This window comes from Ruditapes philippinarum, unplaced genomic scaffold, assembly GCF_026571515.1.
Source record: "Ruditapes philippinarum isolate M1 unplaced genomic scaffold, ASM2657151v2 ctg656_1_1_1_1, whole genome shotgun sequence".
NCBI lineage: Eukaryota > Metazoa > Mollusca > Bivalvia > Venerida > Veneridae > Ruditapes > Ruditapes philippinarum.
Genome location: NW_026857385.1, coordinates 130,601 through 144,300, shown reverse-complemented (window position 1 = coordinate 144,300; position 13,700 = coordinate 130,601). Strand labels below are relative to the sequence as shown.

Here is a 13,700-nt window from a genome sequence, read left to right as displayed (position 1 = left end):
TGTTTAATCGTTGAAGCAAATCATGACTATTATTAAGACAAGTCCTAAATTAGGATACTGCATTTTCATCTAAAACTAGCCTTAGTTCGCGACGTATTTTTTCAGCCGTACTTTCTATATTTGAATGATCTTTTGTGAAAATGCTGAAAAAACTGGTGCATGATCAGAGTGTTCGTAAAAGGCTTGAATGGCAAAATGTTTTACATATTCAAAGTCAATATATTGTAACAATAAATAGTCAACGGTGCTACTATCATTAATGGAGCAAAACGTTATATCACCCTTGTTGTGGTCCTCACTTAGGCGGCCGTTCGCTATGAGAAAACCAGTCGATTAACATGTGTTAAGCAGACGTTGTCCGTAGCAATCGACCACGTGGTCTTGATTTGCACGTGCCATGATGAAAATATAGGGCATATTTCGATACAATGAAATCATCTTAATTGGAAGTACGAATATTGAAGTCACCAGAAATAAACACTTTTCCCAGTGAAGAGTACTTAAGAATATCAGTTCCTAATTGATCGAAAAAATTAAAATCTATACAACTAGTTACTTTTGAGTCAGTTGGTGGTATTATATAAATAACACGTGGGTTTGTGGGTAACAGTAAAAATATCATCCCTTCGGCGTAACAGTATTTTCCTTGGGATGATATTTTTACTGTTACTCACGAACCCATGTGTTATTTATTTTATTACCCCGAACAAAAATACTGCGATGATCTGAAATTTCCAACTAAATCTTACTGTTACAAAAAGTAAACCAAGAGTAACAATGATAACTAAACTGTCCTTACCTTTCAAGTTTTAAGTGTACTTAAGGCCTGCTTGAGAAGTTTTCATTTTCTTTTATTCTTTATGCAAGAGATGATATCTACAAATCATAAACATACAATAAGCTAGGTTTATCTAGAAAACAAAACACTAACCCATTTACACGGTTATGATCTGTGAAATCTGATCCTTCTGTTTCCAGAATATTCTTAGCATGGTTTTTGACAAAATAACGATGATATCCTATGTCTGTCCACCATTTCTGTAACGTTTCATTGATTAAAATGGTTAAATAATCCTTTGTTGCATGCTTAAATCGTCTGCATGTTCCAGTTTGACAATTAATTATTTACATTGCAAGTACTTTCGTTGAAAACGGATGTTCACTTTTTGACTATTCAACAAAAAGTTATTTTATACACGAAAAGCACACTAGGGTGCGAACTACTAAATTTTATGGATGTCATAGATACTCCAGAGAAGAAATTGATGTCCTATCGGGGTTTAACGACGAAAATAAGAATGAATCGAGAAAAAAATGGCGGCCATTTTATTTCATTTTATTTAGAAAATAGACCACGTGACCAGATTTTATACTGTTAAAAATACTGTTACCTATGTTACAGTACAACATTCTTAGTCACGTGGTACACTTGAAATAACAGTACAAATAACTCCCAGACGCAACATTTTCAATTTTAGCGTGTTGGGCTTTCTTTAGGGATTCTGTATTTATCTATACTATGGGAAATTAGCATTGCGAAAAAAGTGAGGGGTAATAAATATAGATGACAAATATATACATCTTGTTCAAATGGAAATAAAACAGAACTGATTTTAACACATATTATTCCCTTTTGGTATAATATGATTGTTATATAAGTCCGAGTATAAATTACTGCATTTATTCCTAAGACGTGTGTGGTATACTGTTGTCGAACGCTAACCGTTAATAAAATAAGACAGATCAATAGATTTATAAATTTCATTCAGTTTTCTTTAAAAATTTGCTAACTAGTCAGATTCTCGATTATTTATTGATAGTTCATTCCAAAGCTGTATTGATGACAGTATAACTGATTTTGAATATATTTCGGTTTTCCTTGTCATAGTAACATAATTGATGTTATTTCTTAAATTAAACTGGTTTTCATTTGCATTTGCTACTCAAGGGGGAATTAACTGTGATAAATATAATGTCAGTAAATTACGTTTCTCTTTGTATGCTAAAACAAGTTTTTGAATTTTTCTTCTGTCTGCCAAAGATAACCACCCTATTTCTTTGTCGACACTGATCTAGTTATACCGGTGACAATTCTAGCCGCTTCATATTGCATTTTTTTCATTTTTTCTTTCTAATACTGGGTACAGTTATCCCATTAAAAGGAAGCATATTCAAGTCGCGGAAGTAAGTATGAAATATATATATTACTGAGTGTACTTCTTTGAACTTGAAACGTTAATATTTTTATTGAACCTAAAATTTTAGATGCCGAAGAAACTATATTTGAAATATGCGTGTCATGATCCGTCTTGACTTAGAATTACTTAGACTTTATGGTGCTCTACAAAAATTAATTGAACATTATCAAAGTATAAGTGTGGGCGATCTCTATTACAAAACGAAAAGAACATAACTTCGGTTTCAGAATGATTAAAATTAACTAAGCAGTGTTTAGACCATTTATGTAACATATTGAGATCGAGGTTGAGTACTAATATTATTTGTAGACACAGCCAAAGAACTATCATCTGCAAAAAGTCGTGTTATACGTAAAAGGGAATTGGCAATATCATTAACGTAAATTAAAAACAAAAAGAGGTCCAAGAACCGAAACTTGTGGGACACCGCCATGAAGCTAACGTAAATTAGAAAAGGAAGTCCCAACAAAAACTTTCTGAGTTATATTCATTAAATAATGTTCTAGCCAAAGAATTAAATCACCGGAAATTCCGTACTGTCTTAATTTGAAAATTAAACCCTTATGCCAGGGTCTTATCAACGCCATATATATATATATAAAGAATACACTTTTTTGCAAGTTCTAAGAATTTACCAGTAAAAAAGTCACAAGCTTGATCTATATTACCATTTTTATATCTGACCAATCAGTATTGCGGATAAGATTATTTAATTTTGAAAAATCAGCGATTTTGTAGTTCCAAACACGTCTTTTGAATAGATTATTTGAATCAAAATAGATTTTTTAGAAAATTTTATGTTCCAAAATGGTCACTTACTTCTTTTGGTGTTATAAATATACCTTAATCAAAAACGAAAATATTATTTGTAACTGCGATATGATCAAGTAATGTTTGTGAACTAGATGTTATTCGAGTTGGGGCATGTATAATTAGTATATTTATAATCTTTATAAAATTTATAAAGATTTATAATAATTAGTCATATTATTAAGTCATAGAATGTCACGGAATTTATGGTTGGAAGAATTTAGTTGGTCTTCATTTATATCACCTACGAAAATTATATTTTCTTTTTGTTCAGAAGCTATTTCCTAACATATATTTAATTTGTCCCAAAAAGCGAAGGTGTAGTATGGCGGTATATAAATTGTACATAGTAGATATTATTTTTTAATCATTTTCCTCTATCCAATCTGATTCAGGAAGTACCTTTTCGAAAGTAAAACGTCGTTTAGGACTTAGAAATGATGATACGTAAACTTAAATTCCGCCACAGTAACTGAATATATCCTTTCTAAACATAAAATCAAAACCTGTTAATTTCAAATTACTATCTTGTACATGTACGTCAAGTTTGGACCCCGTAAAACACAGAATATCCATATCTAAATAATTGTCATTTATGAAATCAAATTTGTTTCTAATGCTATATTTATCATAGTATGAAAGATACTTGTGAATAGAAAAAAGACTATGATGAATTGAAGGTTAATAGCGGATCTTGCTGCTATTTTTACAAATTTGAATAATTTCTTACACAAACTTCAACAAATAGATGTTAATATTTTTGCAAAAATACGTGCTAAGTTTTTATTTAGATTTGTATTCATGTGAGTCAACTGTGTAAGAATGTTTAATGACCCCACGGATGCCCGCCACGACATTAGATCATTACCCATGGGGATATGAATAAATAGCAAATATAAACATGGCTGACGAAAAATGATCATTTGATAAATGCATAAGGGGACTGAAGGCGACGGCAAACTAACAAAAAAGACAGACAAAAATATAAAAAAGAAATTTATACTTAATATAACATATTTTGAAAGACGTTTGGAAAGAGTGCAGGGTAAAATGACAATGATCATAATGGAGACAAGGTTATGATAATTCATATCATTTAAATCATTCCATAAAAATACTAATAACGTTACATTTTGAAAATTAAGATCCGTTAAAGAGCGTGGCAAAGTAAAAATAAACATTCACCATCAGTCAGACATTAGCAACAAATTCACCATCAATAAAATATTTACAACAAATATAAGCATTCACCAGCAATCAAACATTTATAACAAATATAAACTCTATCGGCAATCAAAAATTCGCAAAAATATAAACATCCACAATCAATCCAACATTAACAACAAATATAAACATCCACCAGCAATCAAAAGTTTACAACAAATATAAACATCCACCAGCAATCAAATATTTACAATAAACATAAACATCCACTAGCAATCAAATATTTACTTTACAACAAATATAAACATCAACCAACAATCAAAAATTTACAACAGATATAAACATCCACCAGCAATCAAATATTTACAATAAACATAAACATCCACCAGGAATCAAATATTTACTTTACAACAAATATAAACATCCACCAACAATCAAAAATTTACAACAAATAAAAACATCTGCCAGCGATCAAATATTTACAACAAATAAAAACATCTACCAGCAATCAAAAATTTACAACAAATATGATCATTCACAATCAATCAAACATTTCCAACCAATATAAACATCCACCAGCAATAAAAAAAATTACAACAAATGTAAAAATTCACATTCATCTTCAGCATCAACATTTTTACGTGTGTGCAACAGTGATTCGGTTTACCATATAATCTCATTACTTTTGATATTATGATTTGAGTTTGTATTTTTTCTATAGAAAATGAAATAACAGATCAATTCTTGATTAAAATAATAAGTAGATATTTAACTCATAATGTTATTCGTATTTCTAACAAAAATGTTTATCTCCTTTAGATGTTTTTAGAGGAAATTACAGGCACACAGAAAGTAGCAAAAAACCTATTTTTCCTTCTTATTATTCATATGCAGACGACCACAAACAAAAAGCGGAATTCTCGTGCCACGCGATTTATGTCACATGCGGTTTAGAAACATTTTGAGTTAAACTATTTATAAAGTGCATATAAATTATACATGTGAAGTGCTCATCTAAATAACAATAGTATTTTAATATTCATGTACCTAAATAAATCGGATTAATAGATCGAATTCATGTTTGACAATAATACAGTCTGGATAGATATGAAATGTACAGGTTAGTTTACACAGTTTATTTTTTAGAACAACGTTGCCAATAATAGAGTGGGGACCGAAAACCGCTTGTATTTAAATATTCAATTTATAATTGAGGTAAACATAATGTAAATAAACAAACACTGCTCCAGTTAGCACAATACAGTAGTTAATTTATGGATATGCTGGAGCATGGTAAGTTGGTTCATTACCGTCTCGTATTTCCTCGATGGCTTCAATGGACTTTATTGTTACTTTTTTCAGTACTGTTTATAAGCATAGTCCCATAGATGTTACCTCCTGCTACCCATGTATGTTGAAGTTAATTTTCAGGTTTCAATTTTCTGGATTCGTACGCAAGTTGCTCACCTTTTTTTTTTGTTAGTGATACCGGTATGACAATTCCGTCAGGTGCTGACTTACGTTTATTTTATACACGCTGGTGTCATGTAGAATTGATAAATTTCACTATTATACGTTTGTTCCTTGACAACTCTTTATCAAATCTACCTATCCTATTACTTTTGATATTATGATTTGAGTTTGTATTTTTTCTATAGAAAATGAAATAACAAATCAATTCTTGATTAAAATAATAAGTAGATATTTAACTCATAATGTTATTCGTATTTCTAACAAAAATGTTTATCTCCTTTAGATGTTTTTTTTCTTTATCAATATCTCCAGTGGATAGAGGTATGTCTATTGGAGTGTTGGCAAATTTCACAATTTTATCCTCAACATCTTCTTGAGGGTTTTCTGTATCTCCAGGTATGTTAAAAATATCCAGCATTATCCGCCGACCATATTGTTCTATGTCATCGTTGTTGTGGTAAAGTTTTGTAGATGTTATACCTCCTGATTTAGTTCTGTAAACTCATTTTTCAATATCTCCGTTTTAGCATTCACAATATGATCTTTTTCTGTTTTATGTTCAAATTTTAGTTCATAAATAAGATCTACCTTCAGTTCATCTAGCATTCTAGCCACAACTTCCTAACCTTCCTCCTTAGAAAACATTATGTTGGGTGAGAGATATGTTGTGTTTGGAGTGTCTGAACTATCCGAAACAGCACTGTATCTGTATCTGATTGGTCAACAGCTTTGTGGCGTTTCAGAAATATAATTATTTTATCCCGAAATAGTTTCTTCTTATATCATCTTAGATGTTTGAAATAATGTGTAAAATAAAACAATATAGCGATATAAAATGTCATTGATATAGTATAAGCCTGCAAAAATGATGATGACTGCACCTTTAAGTGTGGGCAAAAATGTTTTGGAGATGACTGCAATCCAAAATCCGAAGAATGTACTAAAGGTTGTAAACCGGAATGGGTTATTAAGTTCTGCAGCCGCAGTTTGTTTTATCTATCTTAGTCTATGGTATTTTCATTGGCATTTTAAGAATGTTGAAAACATTTGCATACATGGACTAGTAACATTCGGATATAAACATGACATCAAGATACATATACTTTTGGCGGATATTCCCCTTTATAGTTATTAAAGTGTCCTTTAACATTGTAATTATCAATTAATTAATATGTGACGGATATTAGTAAATGCAATATACAAAGGCTAAATATCGCTACTAAAAGTTCAAAATAGCGTATTATTTTATAGAAGTAAAAATATGCAATAATATTGACGCAACCAAAATGCTCGAAGTAAATGCAATCAAAGTGTGTTTTGAATAAAATATATTTGTGTATTGCAACTTTATATAAACATGCAAATTGAACCATTTATACAGTGTTGACAGAAACATTTTAAGTCTTGGTTGATGAACTTCATAACTTTAAAATTTGAATAGATTAGTGGAAACCAACAAGAAAAGTAATTTGTCAAATCTCATAATATGTACATTCAAACAAGTTTATATATTCAATGACGTCATCATATCAAAAGCTAAGACAATGAAATATCTCATCTGAGTGAGTCATAAAACTTCAAAATAACATAAATATTCATATCTAATATCTCTAAAGAACGCCCAAAACGGGACCCTAATGATATGTTGATTTCAATTGTGCCGTTTTGGATGTTATTTTGTTAATCAAGTACAAATTATTGCTTGCAGACTTAAAGTTAATGGGTAACTTATAAATATGGTACTAGTAATATGTCTGGCAAATCTTAAATTACATCATTTACAAAATATGTCTTCGAAAAGACTGCATTCAAGAGAAGTTTAATAATACGGTCATTTATTACCATTATCAGTGGCATAATTAATTGCCTCAAGTGTTTTATCATAAAAGTAAACTTTAAGAATGTTTGTCAAAATTATTGTACAACCGGTAATGGCTGTTATGTTCAGTACTGTTTAAAACCTTGCAATTGATATTGTTAATAGCATAATAACAATTATTACGTAATGTCTCCATGCAAAACATGCAGCAAGTATTATCATGATAGATGCAGTACTAATTTAATGAAAGAACCAGTTTTCATATTATAAACTATCGTATACTAAATGTACTTTTGCGAACATAATCATAAGAAATAAAATCATATTTAAGATATAGTTTGCGGTGATGGTTATTATGGTCAGGACTGTTCTAAGAAGTGTAGTGACCATTGTAAACTTGGGAATAAATCATGCGAAAGCGTCAACGGACACTGTAAAAAGGGTTGCGAAAATGGATGGTTGAAACCTTTGTGTACGCAAGGTAATATTTCGTTTTTATTATCTTCAAATTTCATTTATTTTAAGTTCGGAGGTAATTGTTGTGATCTAAGCATGGTAGCCATAAACAAAAAAACTATTGATCATATTGAATATGAGATTTGTTTTTATTGGTTTAAAGGCACGTTATGCTTCAGAATATTTGTTTTTCTTCAAAAAGGCAAACATGTGTTTTATAGCGAGTAAATAATGGTTTTAGAATACGTAAGATGCTTATCACCTGAAGAAAGTGAATATTAAATTATTTGTTATAAAACAGAGAAATAAAAACAAAGTAGTATTTTAATTTCCATACAAACTAATTAATCACTACAAGATTTAGTGTTCTAATTGCATAAAATCAACAGCATCAAAAGAGGGTTCAGGTAGTTAGCCAATAAGTTACTGTTTGGAAACTTTAAAAAAGACTTTAGTAAATAAAAATATAAGCATATATGAAGCATAAGAGGCCTTTAAAGATGAAATAACAAGAATGTTTTTTTTTTTTTTTTATATACTTGATTTTTCTTTCTTTCGTTCTTATTTCTTAATTATTATTATAATTGCTCTTAATTTATTAATGTTCATAGTAGAAGAAAATCCACTAAGGTCCAAAAGCTTAAACACATAAAAAATTTAATATCTTACAAAGATAAGCGGGGACACTTAGAAAAGTAAGGTATGCAAAATATAGTAAAGGGCTATAATCAGAAATACGTTGAGTGAAAAACGTTGCAACATATTAAAGTTTGGGTAATTTTTCTTAGTAAGAATATTATTCAGGAAAAAAACGGAGTAACCAAATGTTTTGAAATTTAGCACACAAGTTGTTGGTCTTGACCTTTTTCAAATGAAACAAGCATTAAGAAACATTATTTCTAGTCCTGTCATGTCAAAAAAGGTAGTTGAGTGACTTTAACAATTAAATTAGGACCTGTCAAAACTGTTCGCAAAAATGCAGAAAAATAAATTAGTAAAAATAAATATACAGACTGTAACAAAGTCAATGAAATTTGCTCTCATGGGTTCGGATAAGACGGAAAGGATCTTTATGTCATTATGTAACTAAGCTCATACTCTGACACAAAACCACAAAAAACGTCACATTAAGTCGTTTATATAATATGGCCGTTTTCATGATGTATTTGTATATATTCATGTATGTATACTACTTATGTTACCTGCTTTTGTGGGATTTGTGCATTTTGTAAATAAATTGTCGAAAATTGTTCAGCGGCTGTATATGATAATGAACTTTGGGCCCAAGCCGCAAGCATATAATTAGTCAGTGACACTTACAATCATTTGAAACTATGGTTACATTTGTTACTAGTTATGGTAACAAGTGAAAAGACGCGCATAATGTTTGCGTTTCATTTTTAAGCGCGTTAATGAATAAATGATTTTCTCTTGCTTGTTTAATGTATGTGGTAAACAGAGATTATTTTATTCGTTTAGCTTCATTACGGAATTTATTGAAATTGCCAAAAAACATATGCTTGCTAGAGGCTCGAATAATATAAATTTTATTTAACTTGAATTGAATCTACACTCATTCAATATCCTCTTTTATCACGGTCAAACATTTGGTCAAAATGGATTTACTTGACTAATTTGAAATACAAAAACCTCAACTTATAAAAAATGAAAATAAATCTTGTTATTCATTATTCTAAAGTTAAATGATTTTTCTCTGAAGGAATATAGATATTAATTATGTATTTAATCATATTCATTTGTCATTTAAGAAATATCTTAAAGGTTTCTTTTAATCTTATTCAATTTGCATTCAACTAAGACTTACGTAAACTCGAATCAAGGACAAATCATATTTTCTAAAAGAAATGAAAACAAATGTTGGTAATCGTTACTTCTTTAAATTCAAATCGCTTTGACAAAAAGAAAACGTTATTGATGATTTGAATTATAAACTAACTGTATTTCAAAGGTAATTAGTTAATTTTCCCTTTAAACAAAAGTGCAATGAGCATTAAATCATTCACTTTACACCCACTGCTGCTTTCATTAGTTCTCCTTATTTTGTTTATACATGTAGCTGTAGAAATCCATCTATGCAAATATGCAAAATTCGCACTTTTTCTTTAATATCTCTTCATATTTATTTTGGACAAAATGCTTAAAAAGCTTGACCTATATTATTGTTTACATTTAATATGCTTTTATCTGATAACATTTTTTTTATCGAAAAAAAAACGTAATTTGTACAGCAAACCATACTATAAAATATATTATTTTTGTATAAAAAAGGCGGCCATATTGGACGCCATCCTAAATTCTGAAAAAGTATTCTGCCAAATTTTTAAAAACATTTAAGTTTTGTTAAGGAAAGACTTTATAGATTATTTAGTGTTATTTTCAGGTCTGTCCCAAAATATGACTGAAAGAACTATCATGTACGTCACATTCATATGTTGGCCATTTTGAAAATGTATTTTTTGGCCCACTTCTGTAGCTCCTTAAGATTCATGCTTGTATCACCATTTGCATTATTTTTTTATTTTGAATTGATTAGAGCACATTTCAACCTTCTTTAAACTAAATCGATTATGTTTTGTTTAGGTATTACTGTATTGTTATTAAATAGAATACAATGTACAAAACTTGAAGAAATGAACGATTGATGATCATCATTGTAACCTTCTACGTCTCAGTCTTTTCAAGACTTTCTCACATTAATTGTTGAACTAGATTGGCTATGTTTTGTCTAGATATCAATGTATTCTTACTTATTTAAACACTTTATATACAACGGAAATATGTACAAATCTTATTAATAAATAGAACTTAAAGCCTGAAAAATTACGAATGAAATACCCATTCTCCGCTTTGCAGAGAAATGATCAGTATTTATGATATAAAGGTACGTTTGTAAAACATATATGCCCCCTATCGGCAGGCAATTAGTCATGTGAATATTGTGACAGACTTTTGACCTAGTGAAGAAAAAACCAACAGGGGTTATCAACTGGTCATAACAAGTCACTAGGTAATTGTGACCGTAAAGTTTGTGTGCAGCAAGTTTAATTACAAAGTTATCACAAATCTTAAGTACCAAATTATATATGCATAACTTTTATGAATCATATAGGCCTTTTTAATGACAGCCAATGTGTTATATTATATATGACCTTGAAATGTGTATACTGAAAGCATTTTTAGTTTAATGAAACATATCAACCAAGGCAACTTGAGTTGTTGAGTTATTGGTCGAAACCGTTTTTACGTACAAGGTCAATGCGTTTTTGACTTTTGACCCCTAAATCAATAGGGGTTGTCTACTGACCAAGACCAGTGCACCTGTGAAATTTGAAGATAAAGCGCCCATGAGTTGTTAAGATATCGATTAGAAAGCGGTTTTACCTTTGAGGTCAATGTGATCTTGACCTCTTACCCCTTGACCCGTACAATCTATTGCGGTCATTTACTGGCCAAGACAAATGCACCTATGCAGTTTGAGGGTCACAGGCCCATGGGTTGTCATGTTTTTCATTGGAAACCGTTATTACCTTTAAAGAATATATGACCTTGACCTTTGATCCCTTGAGCAAAAAATCAAAGGGGGTCATTTACTTGACAAGGCCAATCTACCTGCGAAGTTTGAGGGCCAGAGGCCCATGGTTTGTCAAGTTATTAATCGGAAACTGTTTTTACTTACAAGGCCAATGTGACCTTGATCTTTGACCCTAGACCCAAAATTAATAGGGGTAATCTACTGGCCATGCAGTTTGAGGGCCTATGGGTTGTCAAGTTATTGATCGGAAACCGTTTTGACCTACATGGTCAAACTTTGATCTTGATCCCTTGACCTAAAATTCAATAGGGTCATCAAATTGCCATACCGATGCACCTACGAAGTTTAATGGACAAGGACCCATGGGTTATCATGTTATTGATTGGGAACTGTTTTTACCTTCAAACTCAATATGACCTTGACCTTTGACCCCTTAACATCAAAACCGATAGGGGTCATTTCCTTACCAAGACCAATTCACCTACGAAGTTTGAAGATCAAAGACTCATGGCTTTTCAAGTTATTGATCGGAACTGTTTTACCTTCGACCCTTTGACCCTAAAATTTATAAGGATCACTCACTAGTAATGAACTTTCCTTATACCAATTTTGAAGTTCCTATGCCTAAGTGTTCGAAAACCATTTGATGTACAGACCGACAAATGCAAAGTAATATACCCTCATTTCTTTGAAGGGTGCATAAATACTGCATTAAATATATCGACCAGATATCACTTTAAAATATCAAATATGATAAACAAGATCAACAAGGAAAGGCGGCGTTCAATGAACGCAACCCCCATATGACCAAGCAACAAGAACCCAATGGCAAGGAGCCCAGGCGGAGGTTTGTTTGAAATACTTGTTTTTTAAGTTATCACACGCACTTGGTTGTTAGTGTTAAACTTGCAAACTCCACCTCCGCAATCGATATATTACATTCAATCTAGTTCATAGAAGTTACGTGAGGTATTGTTAAAATCATTATTATCAAAAAACGAATCAGACTCTTAATCATTCTAAATAACAGGGTCATCCGGCAACGACGAAAGATGTTAAAAAAATAGTCATAATCAAAGTCAATGTTCGGTCAAATGCAAGTGAGTGAAAGTCATTCATACAACGCAGCCGAGTCTTACATGATTTTAAATAAGACACATGCATTCCTTCGGAATGGCACGATTTATTTTTCAAGTTGTCAATAGAAATACAATACAATTCACTAGCTTTACATTTAGGGACCCATTTTAAATTTCTTGCTTTGTTGCAAAACATTTTTATTTACATTTTTTTCAAATGGAACGACAATGTTTTCTTTTCTCCGTATACAAAAAATGACTGTGCAGCTGTCTGATTTCATATAATGAAGGTAGTTTACCGAGATTTATGTCGCGAACCAGACTAAAATGTAATCATGCGTTAATCACGGTTGTCTCCATCTAAAGGGGAACTATTTTACATCAGACAAAATGCAACGGTGTAAGAATTGTTACATTGCATCTGAAGTTTTTCAGGTACATTGAGAATTTATAAAACAAGTTCGTTTTAAAGAAATTTAATATCTTCTTTTTTTAAATTTTTGAAATTATGCTGGGCAGACATAACGATGTCACACGTGTACTTATGTTGGATAGATTTGGTAACGTGTCTTATGCCCTAAGTGCCTCATCAACTATGTGTTTGTTCAAATTTAAAATTTATTGTTGATTCTTTGTTTATTAAAAGTAGACATATCGTTTAATCGGGATATAATTTAGTAGTGTCCGAGGCATTACGATAAACCATTATAAGCGTGTCAAACACTATCTATAGACAAATGAGACACTTGGTGTCAGATTCCTGGCACAATAATTGTTTAGCCTTCTCTATGACATTGACTTACGCGTATCCGTCTTGTCACTGCATAAAACGATAACTAGGACGGAAGTAATGGAATTTCCCCTTTAATTTCAATTTTCACAACTGCGCAGAACTAGATTTGTTCGGCTCTTCTCAAGTTATGAAGTGCACAGTTGGACATTCCTTCGCAGCCATTTTACGCGTGCGTTAAACCTCTCTTGTTTCAGTTTGCAGCAATGTGAAAATGTCGACATCTTATAAATTATACATAGGAGAGTTTTCTTGCCATATTTGCATGCCAGAAACAAAACTGTCACTGGAAGAACGAATAATCCAATTTTAGCTATATCACACTATCATTATATTTTCTCATGATAAAAGATCCTGT

At 31.1% G+C, this 13,700-nt stretch overlaps 1 protein-coding gene across 1 annotated transcript in view; it reads left to right on the top strand.

The window, feature by feature from the left end:
* LOC132749560 (uncharacterized) overlaps positions 1 to 13,700 on the top strand; it is a 60,942-nt gene that overhangs the window by 18,448 nt on the left and 28,794 nt on the right. Inside the window, exon 8 of the mRNA XM_060739370.1 lies at positions 7,796 to 7,945. Coding sequence (XP_060595353.1) covers positions 7,796 to 7,945 — 150 coding nt within the window. The remainder of the gene's footprint in view (positions 1 to 7,795; positions 7,946 to 13,700) is intronic.